The sequence below is a fragment of the Bos javanicus genome, chromosome 13, assembly GCF_032452875.1.
Source record: "Bos javanicus breed banteng chromosome 13, ARS-OSU_banteng_1.0, whole genome shotgun sequence".
Taxonomy (NCBI): Eukaryota; Metazoa; Chordata; class Mammalia; order Artiodactyla; family Bovidae; genus Bos; species Bos javanicus.
In genome coordinates, this window is record NC_083880.1 from 71,337,286 (window position 1) to 71,352,649 (window position 15,364).

Sequence of the window (15,364 nt, forward strand, 5' to 3'; positions counted from 1 at the left end):
AGCACAAGGACATTGGCTCACTCTAAATTTAAATGCAAAAAAAAAAAAAAAAAAAAAGCCAAATTTGGAGATGTCTTCCATGTCATCCATCCCATAAGCTTTCATGTACAGATCTTACATCTAAGACTCAACTTTGAATGACAGTGAAATATTGCATGATTTTACAGTAACTTTATTTATTTATTTTTTTTGAAGTGGGTTGATGGGGAGAATTTAAAGCTGTTTCATTCTATGGAATGAGTGAAGGAACCACAGATAAGAAAACAGCAGTCTTAGCTCTTCCCACCATGCAAGCTTGGGGCCAAAGGATCCCTATGAGACCAACCACATGGGTGGCGGCACTCACCTTTCACGATCAGCTCAGCGTAGTTAGACACACCGGAGCCACCGTCAGAGCGGATCACACAGCGATACTTGCTCACACTCCGCTGGGTCGTGTCTGCCACACTGACTGTTGCCGAGAAACGCCTGTGGTTGACCACACGGGTGACCATGAGGGCCGTGTCCCTTCCATTCCATTGCTGCAGGACAGAGGAAAGGAGGGAGAAATCATAGTATCACAGGCTCCCAGCGTGGAAGCTCCACCCACCCCCACACCCCCGGGGCCCATGACTTTCCATAATGAGTCTCCATTGCTGGTATCGGTAGGTGACATGATTCAAGAATAAACTTTGCTAGGGAGCTGATGTGAGAGGGCAGCTGCCTGCCCATAGGAAGAGAGGACACAGCCCCTTCTAAACACCTTGGCTCCTTGCTCATCTGCATATAAGGTTGGCACTTAGCCCTTTAAGCTTCCTCCCATTTTTGTTCATCTCTTAAGCAAAACCCACAGGGTATCCCCAAGAGCAGACTCAGGTAAGTCAGTGAAAACATAGCCCACAAAGTGGCAATAAACAGCTGGCATGCTGGTACCCCAGCCACAGGTCCTGCGTGCCCCCTACGTGGACCAATCTGTCCCCCAGGCACAGTGTGGATGGGGGCTTTTCAACACCTCTCCTCCTTGGCATATGCTGCTTCCACTGCCTGAAGCCTCCTGTCTGCCTGGAGATACTCTCGCTGCCTTTAAGCCCAGGTGCAGCTCATTGGCATCTCCAGTAAGTGCCCTTGACTGTCACACCACCTTCTCGAAAGCTCCTCACTCTCCTATGTATGGTGCAAGCTTGCCATGCAATTTTTCCAACAAATGTTCCCCTCAATAGACTGTGAGCTGCCCAAGGGCAGGACTTTGGTCTTTTCATCTCCAGCACCATGCCCTGATGCCTCTTGACTTGATAAACATTTCTAGAATTAACATTTTTAATACAACATTTTTGTCTTTACAATCCTGAATCTTAGATGTGATATTCTGGGTATGAAAAAGTCCCTGTTTCACAGTAGCAAGTTACAATAACTGCTAGGAAAAGAAGTGCAAGTGAATACCATTTGTGCAAACTCAGGCAGGCAACTTCATTTCTCTGGCCTTCAGCTCCTCCTTTAAACCATGGCTCTGATACTGGGGCTTGCTTTATGGAGTTATTGTGACCAATAAATGAGAAGGCATGGAAAACATTTGACCTGAAGCATATTCTGGTGTCAGTGGAGCTCTCTAAATCAAGGGTCCCCAACCTCTGGGATCTAATGCCCGATGATCTGAAGTGAAACTAATCTAATAATAATAGAAATAGAGTGCACAATAGCTGGAATGTGCTTGGATCATCCTGAAACCACACCCCCAGCCCCAAGGTCTGTGGAAAAACTTGCTTTTCACAAAACTAGTCGTTGGTGCCTAAAAGCTGGGGGATAGCTGCTCTAAATTAACCATGAAATTAGAGGTGAAGTGGGGTAAAGTGGATAACAACCCTTCAAAGATGTCTATGTTCTAATCCTTAGAGCCTGCAGATACACCACTTTACATAGTAAAAGGGATTCTGAAGATGTGATTACGGATGTTGAGATGGAGAGAGATTCCGAATCAAACAAAAGGACTTATATGGAGAAGAGGAAGGCTGGATGGTCAAAGTCAGAGAAAGAGACGTGGCGACAGAGGCAGAGGTCAGAGTGGTGTGACCTCCTTAAGATGAAGGAAGGAACCATGAGCCAAGGAATGCAGGGCGGGGTGGCCCCCAGAAACTGGGAAAGGTAAGGGGAGAGATTCTCCCCTGGAACCTCCAGAAGGAGCACAGCCCACTGACACCTTGATTTTAGCCCATAAGACCCATTTCTGACTTCTGATCTCCACAACTGTAAAGTAATACACTTCCATTGTTTCAATCCACTCAGTTTGCAGAACTTGTTACATCAGTAATAAGGAATTAACACAAACAGCAAAGGACTCATTAAGTGCAAAAATATTCATTTTTTCACGTTTAAGTCTTATGTTGATGTCTCCTCCAGGATTATTTCACTTTTCTTCTTAATGATGTCAGATTCCAGCGAGGATTAAGTGCATCCCCTTGAACCATTTACATTTTTTCTGTTTAGCTCCTCAAACCACCAGGCTTTCTCCCATGGAAGAATAAGAAATTGTGGGTTGTCTTATAAAATCTCTGGAAAAACAGGCCTTTTGATAATCACATTTGTCATATTGGGAGCAGGCAACAGCCGGACAGGGACGAGCTGAGGGCCCAGAGCCATGAAAGGCAACAGCGCTGTGATGGACCGGGGCAAGGAGCCGTGGAGGTGAGGTTCAGAGAGATGAGCCCACACGCAAGGGCAAGCAGAGGCTCAAGGTCAAGGCGACTGAGCAGTCACCCAGGAGGAGCCCTGAGGCAGAGATCGCAAAGGGTTCCAGAAGACCAGGGATGGTGAGAGGCTCAGAGGCCAGAATGCTGGGGCAACACGGAGAAGGGATTTAAAGCAGAGAGAATGAGTAAGAAGCACAAGTATCAGCCACCATCAGCCCCAGACAGAGGCAGAGAAGAAAAGGGGAGAAAACAAAGGGAAATTTTATTGTGCAGGAAAGGACTCAGAAACCTCAGCCCCCAGGTAATGGATAGGTTTGAGTGGACACAGGTGGGATGCCAAAAGCCTGAAGTGGACCACAGCCCGGAGACAAGGGGAGAGAGTAAAGCTTTCCAGCCATGACATTAAATGCCATGTAAGTGCACAGGGATTCAGATGCTAGGATGCTCAGAAAGAGCAGGACAGTGAGGGGAAGTCAAAGTCCTGGGAAAAGCCAGAGAGGTGCAGGACACAGATGGTGCACGCTGAAGCCTGTGGAAAATTCTACGAAACCCTTAGGCCCATGTTACCGCTTCATCTTGTTGGAAGTCTTCTTTTGCCGCCTCTAATATTTTTCATCCTTAGTACACCCTTCCTCCGAAAGTTCCAGGCACGCCTCTTCTTGTGGCAAGTGTTGGAGAGCTATATCTGTTATAAAACGAATCATCTTCTAGTCGATGACTCAACTGAATCAATTTCCCAGTGGGCACTCAAAACAGTGTCTTAGGTTGGGTTCCCCAGACAGAAGCATGGTCTGGGGGCACTGGCTCGTAAAGCATACTTTGCTCCATTCTACCCAGCACCTTCCTATCTCTGCCTCTTCCGCCAGTACTCTATACGAGCATACGTGCTAAGCCGCTTCAGTCGTGCCCGACTCTCTGTGACCCCATGGACTGTAGCCTGCCAGGCTCCTCTGTCTGTGGGATTCTTCAGGCAAGAATACTGGAGTGGGTTGCCATGCCCTCCTCCCATAGGGTCTCTGGAAAGCCCATGAGCCACTGCCTTGAGATTTGCTGGTTGTCTGCTCCTGAATCTATGTTCAAAAAGTTTTTTAAAGAGAGAGAGACTAGGAACTGATTTCCATAGAACGCTGACAACAGGGGAAGCTCAAGCACCCCTGCAATAACACACTGCTTCCTCTGAAAAGTCAATATATCCCCTGTGAATAAAGTTCCATAACAGAGTTTGGTAAATATTTTGTTCAAAGCATGGGATTCGTCTGAGTGTTTATTAAGTAGAAGTCACATTAACGTACATAGCTGAATGCTCAGTCTGTGTCAGGAATTGTGTTAAGTGGCCTATGCTTAATCCACCTAAAGTTCCTAGGAGAAGTCCTTTTCAAATGGCGGGGCACAGACTAACAGCATCAGTGTGACCTGGGAACCTGGGAGAAATGTTCATTTTAATGAGAATTCGAGGGCTGCTATACATTTGTGGAGGCTGTTTATTGGGGTTGGTAATCTGAGTTGTCTTTTCCCTTTCCCTCATTCTATTATTAATCACACTGGAAATGTACTCATTATTTAACAAAACAAAAAATAAGAGAGTGTGGAGTGTGGAAGGTATAATTTCTGCCCAGAAGAATTTATAGGCCAGGGCTAAGATTCCAACAAAACAGCAAAAAGGGCAAAACATAAACATAAAGTCAAGTATTAAAATAGCATCCTTCAAGGAAGAAAACATGGTCAGCAGAGAATGAGCAACGCTCTTAGAATAATCTAGAGTGGTGGTTCTCCAAGGATGGTGCCCAGACTCACTGCATTAGCAGTCCTTGGAACTTGCTAGAAATGCAAATTTTCTGTCCCCACACCGGACCTAATAAACCAGGAACACTATGAGGGTGGGGGAAGGACACTTTTGCTTTCAAAAACCCTCTGGGTGATTCTGATGCATGATAAGGCATGAAATAAGTCCTAAGAATATTGCTATTTCTCAAATGAGGAAACTGAGGCAGAGAGAGGTCAAATGGCATGATTTAGAATTGTTGTCATTGTTCAGTCACTACATTGTGTCTGAATCTTTGCAACCCCATGGACTGCAGCACGCCAGGCCTCCCTGTCCATCACCAACTCTCGGGGTCTACTCAAACTCATGTCCATTGACTCGGTGGTGCCATCCAACCATCTCATCCTCTATTGTCCCCTTCTCCTCCTGCCTTCAATCTTTCCCAGCATCAGGGTCTTTTCAAATGAGTCAGTTCTTTGCATCAGGTGGCCCAAGTATTGGAGTTTCAGCATCAGTCCTTCCAATGAATATTCAGGACTGATTTCCTTTAGGATGGACTGGTTGGATCTCCTTGCAGTCCAATAAGTTGGAGTCTTCTCCAACACCACAGTTCAAAAGCATCAATTCTTTGGCGCTCAGCTTTTTTTTTAATAGTCCAACTCTCACATCCATACATGACTACTGGAAAAACCACAGCTTTGACTAGATGGACCTTTGTTGGCAAAGTAATGTGTCTGCTTTTTAATATGCTGTCTAGGTTGATCATAGTTTTTCTCCCAAGGAGCAAGCACCTTTTAATTTCATGGCTGCAGTCATTGTCCGCAGTGATTCTGGAGTCCAAGAAAATAAAATCTGTCACTGCTTCCATTTTCCCCCATCTATTTGCCATGACGTGATGGGACCAGATTCCATGATCATAGTTTTTTGAATGATTTAAAATAGTACTTTTCATATTAATGTGCATACAGACCACTTAGGGAATCTCATTAAAAATGTAGACTCTGATTCCTCGAGTCTGTGAATTACTTGACATAATTCATTTTTTAAAATTTATTTATTTGGCTGAGCTGGGTCTTGGTTGCAGCACAAAGGATCTTTAGTCTGGGCAGGCAGGATCTAGTTTCCTCACCGGGAATTGAACCCTGGCCCACTGCAATGGGAGTGTGGAGTCTTAACCACTGGACCACCATGAAAATCCCTTGATATGCTTCATTTCCAGCAAGTTTCCAAGTCTTGTCAATGATGCTAGTCCATGAACCATAGGACGAGGAACAAAACCTTACGAGACTCTGTGGAATGATGCTGGAGTTAGGATGTGGACCCAAGTGATCTGATTCTAGACACTGAGGCCTTAATCACATCGGCCAGCTGCTGGCCAGTACACGACAGTGCACAGTTACCCTGCAACACTGTGAGGAGGGTAGTGTTCAGTGCTGCAGAAACTCATTTGCTTGTTTAAAGAACATCACATGCCATCCTGCAGGAAAGTACTGCCCCACTGAATACAGTTTGGGAAACGATGTGATAGATACCTAGCTTTCTAGAAACCTTGGGAGTCTCAAAGTCAGAAATATCTGTGTGGGGAGGAGCAAAACATCTTCCTGAATTCCTGGTTAGCAGACTTTCTGGATATATTATTAAGGGACACCATAGCCAATGTGCTACCAGTCTGGGGTTTTCTTATCCCAACTCTATCAGTCTAAAGCAGTGGCTCTCAAACGTTAGCATACATAAGAATCACCTCCAAGGTGACTCAGTAGGTCAGGAGTGAGGCTAGACATTCTGCACTTAATTTTCAAAAAAATTTATTTTTTGGCTGCGCTGGGTCATCTTTGCTGCACCTAGGCTTTCTCTGGTTGTGGTAGGCAGGCTTCTCATTGCTGTGGCTTCTCTTAAAGAGGAGCACGGGCTCCAGGCACGTGGACTCATTAGTTGTGGGCTTAGTTGCTCCGTGGCAAGTGGAATCTTCCCGGATCAGGGATCAAACCCGTGTCCCCTGTACTGGCAGATGGATCCTTAACCACTGGACCACCAGGGAAGTCCGAGATAATCTGCATTTATAACAAGTTCCAGAGTGACGCTGAGTCTGCTGGCCTTGTCCTACATCTCCAAGACTTGAAGGCTAATGTCATCTTAAGTCCCTCATTGTTAAGCAAGGGTCCAAATAATACCACGAAACATGTAAACATTCCTTAAATCCAGGCCACTTCCTGAGGTTGAGCGACTGGTCACCACACCAAAGATGTCGAGCCAGGGACCACGGGTGTGGCACCCCAGTCCAGACACTGCTCTATTGGCAAAGCAGGAGTCGCGACCACAGGCGGACCAAATCCACCTGGAGAAGAGTTACCTGTTTCCTTTGCCCAAAGGCTCTGTCTGCCTGCTATATTCCTTGGGGCTGCACATGCCCAGACAGGGAAGCTTTTTCCAATCTATCCATCCAGGAGGGCACGTGTGTTCTAAGCTGAACAAAGGCATTTTTGTAGGCTCACTGGTAGTCCTGCTTAATCCCATTTTTATACCCATGTCTCTCCCATGGTGGCAACAATTCCTTTAGAAATCGTTTTCCCTTTCGCCTCTTCCATCTGTTTCTCTTTTAAAACAATTCGAATTCCACCTTCCCTTAGTTTGTTTTGTGTTACATGGAATAAGTCGGCTTGTTCTGAGAGCACAGACTCTGCAAGAGCAGGGGTTGCAAAGGCCTAAATCGGAACATTTCTGACCCAGTGGCATTTGTACATCCTTTTACACCCAGGCGAAAACCCCTCTATCTTCAGGAACTATCTAGAAAGGAAGACAAGAAAAGCACCTGAAAAGCCAGGGAGACTCTGCTGTTTTCATACCACCTGATTAGCTATCAAGGTAGCTATAATGGCCTTGCCATTCTGCAATTCCCCATCGTCTCTGCTCCTGTGTCAGGACATTATTCTCTTCACAAAGAGATAAGGCACAGCCTGCAAAAACGGCTGTCATTATTACAGGGAGTGCATGCAGGCTTGCAATTGATTTATAATCGGCAGAAGTGGAAACATTACTGTCTTTAATAAGAGGAAACTGTGCAACTGACATTATGCCTGTCTTACAGGAGGTATTCTAACACTCAGATCCTGGAAGCCTCCTGTGTGCTGATTTGAGCTCCTAGAGCCGTGAGTGCGTGCAAACACCCATGTAAAATGAGGCCACCATTTCCAGTTGAAAATTACTCCAATTGCTCCAGAAATCTCCTGGCTAGAAAATATTTAGGTGAAATTCCCACAATTCATTCGTGATGAAAATTCTTTTCTAGTCACACTGCTTGCTTCAATAGCATGACATTTAGCAACTTGCTAAAATCTGGCCCATTGATTCTCTTAAGACCATATTTGTACCTCTTTGGAAATCTCTACAGAATAGCTTTTGATTATTCTTTATTAAAAGTTAAAAGAAATTGAAGTGGACATAAATCATTTTTGATTAGCTATGTTCAAGACCTCCCAAGGGACCACTGCACGCATGGCTGACTGCCCAGTTCAGGTTGATTTCTGGGTTCGGAGTTCCTGCAGCGGCAGGAAGGTCCTGGCAGAAGCCCCACAGGGATCCGTCAGCCCTGAACAAAGAGGATGAGCCGGTGGTGAAGGGTCTGTGCACGGGCTATCGCCCTGGGTGGCCTGATGGCCCTTTGATTATTTTCGGTTCACCTTTCTGAACTCTGCTCACAGGCCACTTCTTCCAAGGGTGCTTCTCTGAGACTCATAGTACTCCCACCCCTCCCTACTCCCTACCTCCTCAGCAGACTCTTTCACCCCCTGGGATCCTCGTCACATGTGTGATGAAACATTTAAGTCCGTGACTAGTTGCTTAACGTCTGTCTCCACTGTTGAAAGGAAAGTTCCCTGAGGGCAAGAAGCAGGCCCACCACTCTTCCTCCCAGCGCCCGTGTGCCAGGGCAGGGGTGAGCTGGCTCAAATCCCGATGTACATAAATAGGGAGTGGGCCGAGGGAAAATGCTGAAGACAAGATATCAGGAATTAAAGGAGCAGGGACTCCCCTGGTGGTCCAGTGGCTAAGACTCCATGCTCCCAGTGCAGACGGCCCAGGTTGGATCCCTGGTACCACAGGGAACCAGATCCCACATGCCACAACTAAAAAAAGATCTCACAAGCTTCAGTGAAGATTGAAGAGTCCACAAGCCACAACTAAGCCCCAGGGAAGTCAAAAAAAAAAAAAAATATATATATATATATATATTTAAAAGGTGCTTTCGTAAGTAAAGGAGCAAAGAACACACATGAGAAGGGACATTTCCAGGTCAGAGTTGCCTACAGTCGTCAGAGATGAGTTGCACAGGATGGAGGAAGGTAAGGACCATGCATCTGGTGCAGAGGAACCTAAGAGAACCCAACCCCATGCAGATCCAAACCCCAGCTAGATGTCCATCTCCTAAGTCACCCTAAAGGAACTTGAATTAAAGTCTGGGGGCCCTGCAGGTGAAAAGGAGGAAAGAGCGAGCTTGTGGCTATGGTGCCATGACTCTGTAGACACACTAAAACCCATACAGGTGTAGACTCATTGAGCTTTATGGCTTGTAAATTAGATCTCAAAGGTAATAATAAAAGACTAGGGTTTCCTAAGTGTGGGGATCCCAGGCGATGGCACAGACTGGCTGTGTGTAAACCCCACCCAGATCCACCCCACATCATCTTCCCACCAGGACTTGAGGGTGTGGGTGGGGGAAAAGGGAAACTGTTGCAGACATGAAACTCATGCTGCCTACTGGGGGATGAGTAACAGAGTCCTTGGTCTCTGACCCAAGAGTCTCGTGTCTTCTGCCAGCATCCGCACAATGGGCAGGCTAACTCATGAGCTTGCAATGACCTTTCATAGTTGCGGACACATGATGGGACCAAGAGGGCAGGAAAATTTTCAAGGAGGAAGCAGTCGGCATCATCAAATGCTGACAGAAAAGCCAAGTATAGGGAATAATAAAAATAATGATGGAGGAGCAGGAGAGGAGGTAGCCCTTCAGGGAGCGGGAAAAACAGGTTTACTGGAAGAATCTGCTGCAGAGGACTGACATGCCTGCTTATCTCATCAGCTCCGGGGTGCTGCTACCGCGCCGATGGCTTCACAGGGCAGGAGCCTCTTCTGCCAGATTAGGGTCTGCTCCCCATAACAATGCCCGTGATTTGTCCAAACATGTATGCGCCCCTCCTGTGATCTGTGCAGAAGCTCTGGACGCATGGCCTCATTTCTGAGACTCTTCAGATATTATTTGCCATATGAATTCCAATGGAGTGAATCCTTTGCAGGGAGGCCTGCAAGTCCCCCTTGCTGTGGGGCTGACAGGCCCTGCCCCAGAGCCCCTGAGAAGTGTGTGGATCTCACAGGCCACAGTCTTCTACAAAGACCAGGCAACACACAAAAATACTTCTAAACCTCTACCACCTTAATGAACAGTTACCTAGCGTGGTGGTGATGGTCGGAGGAGGCTAGGGTAACTGAACCCATATCCCCAATGGGGACCACTGCTGCCGCTTCTGTTGGCGTGTGTGTGCGTGTGCGTGTGGTCTCAGTCGCTCAGTCGTGTCCGACTCTTTGCAACCCCATGGACTACAGCCCACCAGGCTCCTCCGTCTATGGGACTGCCCAGGCAAAAGTACTGGAGTGGGTTGCCATTCCCTTCTCCAGGGAAATCTTTCTGACCCAGGGATCGAACCTGCATCTCCTATACCTCCTGCATCTGCTGGCCTAACTACCCCTAATTCTGTTATGTCCTGTGAAGGCTCCTACTATCCTTAGAATATTCTGTACCTAGTAAAAGGTGGTCATCTTTCCCTCTTTTAACAGCATTTTTTTTTTCTGTTAACATCAGTTACCTATATTTATTTTAGAATATTTGGATGAGACAGAAAAGATTAAAGATGAAAGTAGGGACTTCCCTGGTGATCCAGTAACGAAGACCCCAAGCTCCCAATGCCAGGGGCCCAGGTTCGATCCCTGGTCAGAGAACTAGATCTCACATGCTGAAACTAAGAGTTCCCACGTGCCACAGCAAAGACTGAGGATCCTGTGTGCTGCAACTGAGACCAGGTGCAGCCAAACAAAATTATTACAAAAAAATTCATCATCCATCATCACAATCAATCATTAAGTATTCTGATACGTGTTTTATAGTGTTATATGTGTCCATTTATACAGGTATGTATAAAACTATGTAAATATGTGCGTACATGTGGTTGCTTTTTGATACAGAATTAATCTGTTGGGCATACTGTTTTATAGCTTGCTATTTTCACTAAAATGTACATTGTGAGAATGGCATTAACTATGCTTCCATAGCCTGGCCCATTTGCTTGACCAGCCCCTTTTGTTGGGACATTTAGGTTGTTTTCGATTTTTCATCCTGTAGAACACACTTGCAGATAAATTTTTTCTCTGTCTTTGGTTATTTTTTAGGTAAATTCCCCAAAGTGGAATTACTTGCTGGAAGAATATGTACATTTAAAGGTGTTAGATAGCTCCTGCCAAATTGCTTTCCAAAAAAAGATGTACCAGGTACATTTTCATGGTGCTACACTGATAATACTGTCACTATGGTTCCACTTAGTTTCACTCTGAATATTGTCCTTTTTTTTCCCCTTTTTTCAAAAGAGTTCCCCAAACTGTAGGCTGCTTCACTTACTAGACATTCCACTCAGGATGCACACTGTTTATCTGCTTGAAAACAAAAATGCTTAAAAATTCACAAGTTTGAATTCCTTAGGCCAACACATCACATAAGGAATCAGTGAATTATGAATGAGGCTCTTGCACCAGAGACAGTGGCACTTCATGCTTCACCTGAGGAAGAAATCACCCCAGAACAAGATGAGCTTGTTTATAACTTTCAGTTCAGTCACTCAGTCGTGTCTGACTCCTTTCGACCCCATGGAATGCAGCACACCAGGCTTCCCTGCCCATCACCAACTCCTGGAGCCTTCTCAAACTCCTGTCCATTGAGTCGGTGATACCATCCAACCGTCTCATCCTCTGTCGCCCCCTTCTCCTCCCGCCTTCAATCTTTCCCAGCATCAGGGTCTTTTCTAATGAGTTGGCTTGTCACATCAGGTGGCCAAAGTATTGGAGCTTCAGTATCAGCCCTTCCAATGAATATTCAAGACTGATTTCTTTTAGGATGGACTGGTTTGATCTCTTTGCTGTCCAAGGGACTCTCAAGAGTCTTCTCCAACACCAGAGTTCAAAGTCATCGGCGCTCAGCTGTTTTGACGGTCCAACTTTCACATCCATACACGACTACTGGAAGAACTGTAGCTTTGACTAGACGGACCTTTGTCGGCAAAGTAACGTCTCTGCTTTTTAATATGCTGTCTATGTTGGTCACAGCTTTTCTTCCAAGGAGCAAGCGTCTTTTAATTTCATGGCTTTAATTAGCTTTTATCTGCTTTTTCCCAGATTTTATTTATTTGTGCCTGTGCTGGGTCTTCATGCTGCACATGGACTACTCTCTAGTTGCAGCGAATGGGCTTCTCACTGTGGAGGCTTCTCCTGTTGCAGAGCACAGGCTCTAGGCGTATGGGCTCAGCAGCTGTGGTACACAGACTTAGTTGCTCTGTGGCACGTGGAATCTTCTTGGACCAAGGATCGAATCTGTGTCCCCTGCATTGGCAGGTGGATTCTTAACCACTAGACCACCAGGGAAGTCCATGTATACACATTTCTGGATAAGCCTGTCTGTCTATTTTTATGCAGAAAGTGAGTGAAGTCACTCAGTCGTGTCCAACTCTGCAACCCCATGGACTATAGCCTACCAGGCTCCTCCCTCCATGGGATTCTCCAGGCAAGAGTGCTGGAATGTATTGCCATTGCCTTCTCCGGGGGATCTTCCCAACCCAGGGATCAAACCCGGGTCTCCCACATTCCAGGCAGATGCTTTAACCTCTGAGCCACCAGGGAAACCCATTTTCATGCAGAAATGAACACCATGAAAACTGGCACCAGCAGACAGGGTCTTCTAAGGAGTATACTGGCTTCCCTGGTGGCTCAGCAGTCAAGAATCTGCCTGCCAATGCAGGAGCCATCCCTGGGTCAGGAAGATCCCCTGGAGAAAGAAACGGCTACCCACTCCAGTATTCTTGTCTGGAGAATACCATGTACAGAGGAGCCTGGCAGGCTACAGTTCATGGGGTCGCAGAGTCGGACGTGACCTAGTGACTGAACAATAGCAAGGAACATATTAAGTTTCCAGATGGGTCAAAATAGGTGTGTGGGTAGTCTTCCTTTTTAATTTACTAAATTATAATCTGAAAGCCCTTAGGGACAAGCAGGCTATAGATTCCTGTTCTATAGAAAAGGCAAGCATTCTCTAAAACAGGCCACAGGGATCTACCCCCTAATTCTGATTCCAACAAGTGCTCCCTAACCAGTGCCAGGAAGAAGGGCCACTAACATACTCTTTTGAGAATAAAGTCACTACCTTATCTCCCAACTTAAAACTGGCAGTTAAAAAAAGTCCATGTTCAGTGATTTAGTGATTGGTCAGCTTATCTTGGCGCTACAGCAAGAAATAACATTGTTGAAAAACACACCAGCTGCAGGTGTCCTGTGGACTCTCGGCCACAAAGTGGCTGTTTCACTCACTCTGGAGATTCTCAGGCTGAACCGCCCCAGCCCTGGGAATGGAACAGAACTTCGGCAAGTCTGCAGGCTGGTCCTCTAGATGGTGGAATAAATCCAAAGCAGTATTTCATGAGAAATCTGCCACTGCCTTAGCCCGCCTGTCTCAGATCAGGGCTGCGACTGTCCCCTGGGTGGCAGGTGTCATGACAGGCATTTCATACATAATAGGAAGACGTTAACCTACTTCCAACTATACCACTGTTGCATGTAAGCCGGGACTTAACTGGCCTAGTGGGCGTTTTGCCAGACAGCACAGCGTAAGCCGTCTACCTCCTAATATTTCCTGAAATATAGATGAGAGAGACAACATTTCTGGTGGTTTCCTAGTTATGGAAGCTATTCACTCTCCAGAAACATCTGAAGTAGCCCAGAATGCAGATGAATCAGGGGCCTCTCCCATATCACACTGCCAACCCCATCTCCCCCGTCAATGACCACTCCTAAGATTGCCTTTTTAAGGAATTTTATGCATTATTTATTTAATTTTTGGCTGCCCTGGGTCTTCGTGGCTGTGCGTGGGCTTTCTCTCGCTGCGGCGAGTGGGGAGGTGCTCCCTAGTTGTGGTGCGCGGGCTTCTCATCGCGTTGGCTTCTCTTGCTCCCGAGCCCAGGCTCTAGCACATGGGCTTTGGCAGTTGCACCACGTGGGCTCTAGAGCGTGGGGGCTCAGTAGTTGTGGTGCATGGGCTTAGCTGCGCCACAGCATGTGGAATCTTCCTGGACCAGGGATCGAACTCACGTCCCCTGCATTGGCAGGCAGGTTCTTAACCACTGGGCCACCAGAGAAGTCCCCCCAAACTGCTTTTAACCCAGAGCATCATTATGGAAAACAAGCCTATGAATCACTTGTGCGCTCTTCGTAAGACTGCGGTGGAAAATGTTGTTCCCTACATCACACGCTGCTTTCTTTATGAGGACTCCTGGGAACAATTCCTGTCTGGCTTCCGTGTGAACAACAGCTAGAATTTCTGGAGCAATTGGTTTGTGTTTATCTCAGGGACAATGTGAACAGTGTAGCTGCCAAGCTTTCCTTCTTCTGTCGGTGGCCGTGGTCCTGTGGGCTCTGCCTGTGACTCACCAGAAGCAGCAGACGTACAGAAATGCAGGGCTTTTTTGCATCTGATCAGCTCCCAAGTGTTATTTTCCTCCTGCCTTGTGTTGCCTCACTTTTAATTTATGCTATCTTGTTATGCTTTATGTTCTACTGTAAGCCACCTGAAAAGCGTTCTGTGAAATAAGGTTTGGTTTACAATGAAAAGTAGATAAAAAAGATGTAGAAGAGTTCTAAACCTTGTGTTTCTGTCTATTTTCTTCAAAAGTTTGATTACATTCTGCTTGAACATCCTTCCACTGTTAGACTCAAGGTTTGGAGCACACAACACTCAGAACTGTAGCAATAACATTCATAAAATAATTGGAAAGCCCAAATACAGATGCTGAATGTACTATGACTGTCTCTTCTTATTCTCATGACCCAACTGAGGCAACGCCATTGAAATGACAGAGCTTCCTGGGAGCCTAATGCATTTAATACTAACTATAATGAATAAATAGCATTACTTAATCCTTGAGTGACACATGGACGTTTCCTGTGCTATCCTGTGGTCTGCATACAGCCCTAGGAAGCAGGAGGAACAGGCATTATTATTTACTGCTATTTTTATTCTACTTTACTGCTAAGAAGCAAGAAATAAATCCACAGATGTGCTTTCTCTGCCCAGGGATCTTCCAACTGCAGGAAATGGGCTCAAAAGCAAGAAGAGAAATGACACTATGAACTCCCATCAAAATGTGCTGGGAGTGAGTTAACGACCAACATCCAAAATGTCAGTAAGAAGGGATGATAGAGATCTTTAAGTATACGAAGTTTGAGGTCATGGGAGTCAGCTTCTTTGGAGCCATATTCCTCATTCCTTGAATGGGAGGCGATGACTTCAAAGAGCTGCACTCTCCCATAGGACTCTCTGCAAGGTCAGAAATGTTCTCTGTATGTGTCCAACATGGTAGCCATGAGAACAGGTGGCTCTCATGCACTTGAAATGTGACCAGTGTAGCTGAGCATCTGAGTTCTGAATTGGAGGTATTTTAATTGATTTAAATTTAAATAGCCATAGTAGGTTAAACAAGGTTGCAGGGTACATGATCAATATAGCAAAGTCAATGGTATTTCTATATATACTAGTAATGAAAAATCAGAAACTGGGTTTTCTAGAAGTCTTCTACAGTAAGTAGCATCAAAAATGGGACATACTTAGGGATAAGTCTGACTAAAGATATACAAGACC

General features: G+C 45.9%; 1 protein-coding gene across 1 annotated transcript in view; it reads right to left on the reverse strand.

The window, feature by feature from the left end:
- Positions 1-272: 272 nt before the first annotated feature.
- The window catches only part of LOC133258790 (receptor-type tyrosine-protein phosphatase T-like), a 447,290-nt gene continuing 432,198 nt past the window's right edge, over positions 273-15,364 (reverse strand). Inside the window, exon 6 of the mRNA XM_061435510.1 lies at positions 273-521. Coding sequence (XP_061291494.1) covers positions 273-521 — 249 coding nt within the window. The remainder of the gene's footprint in view (positions 522-15,364) is intronic.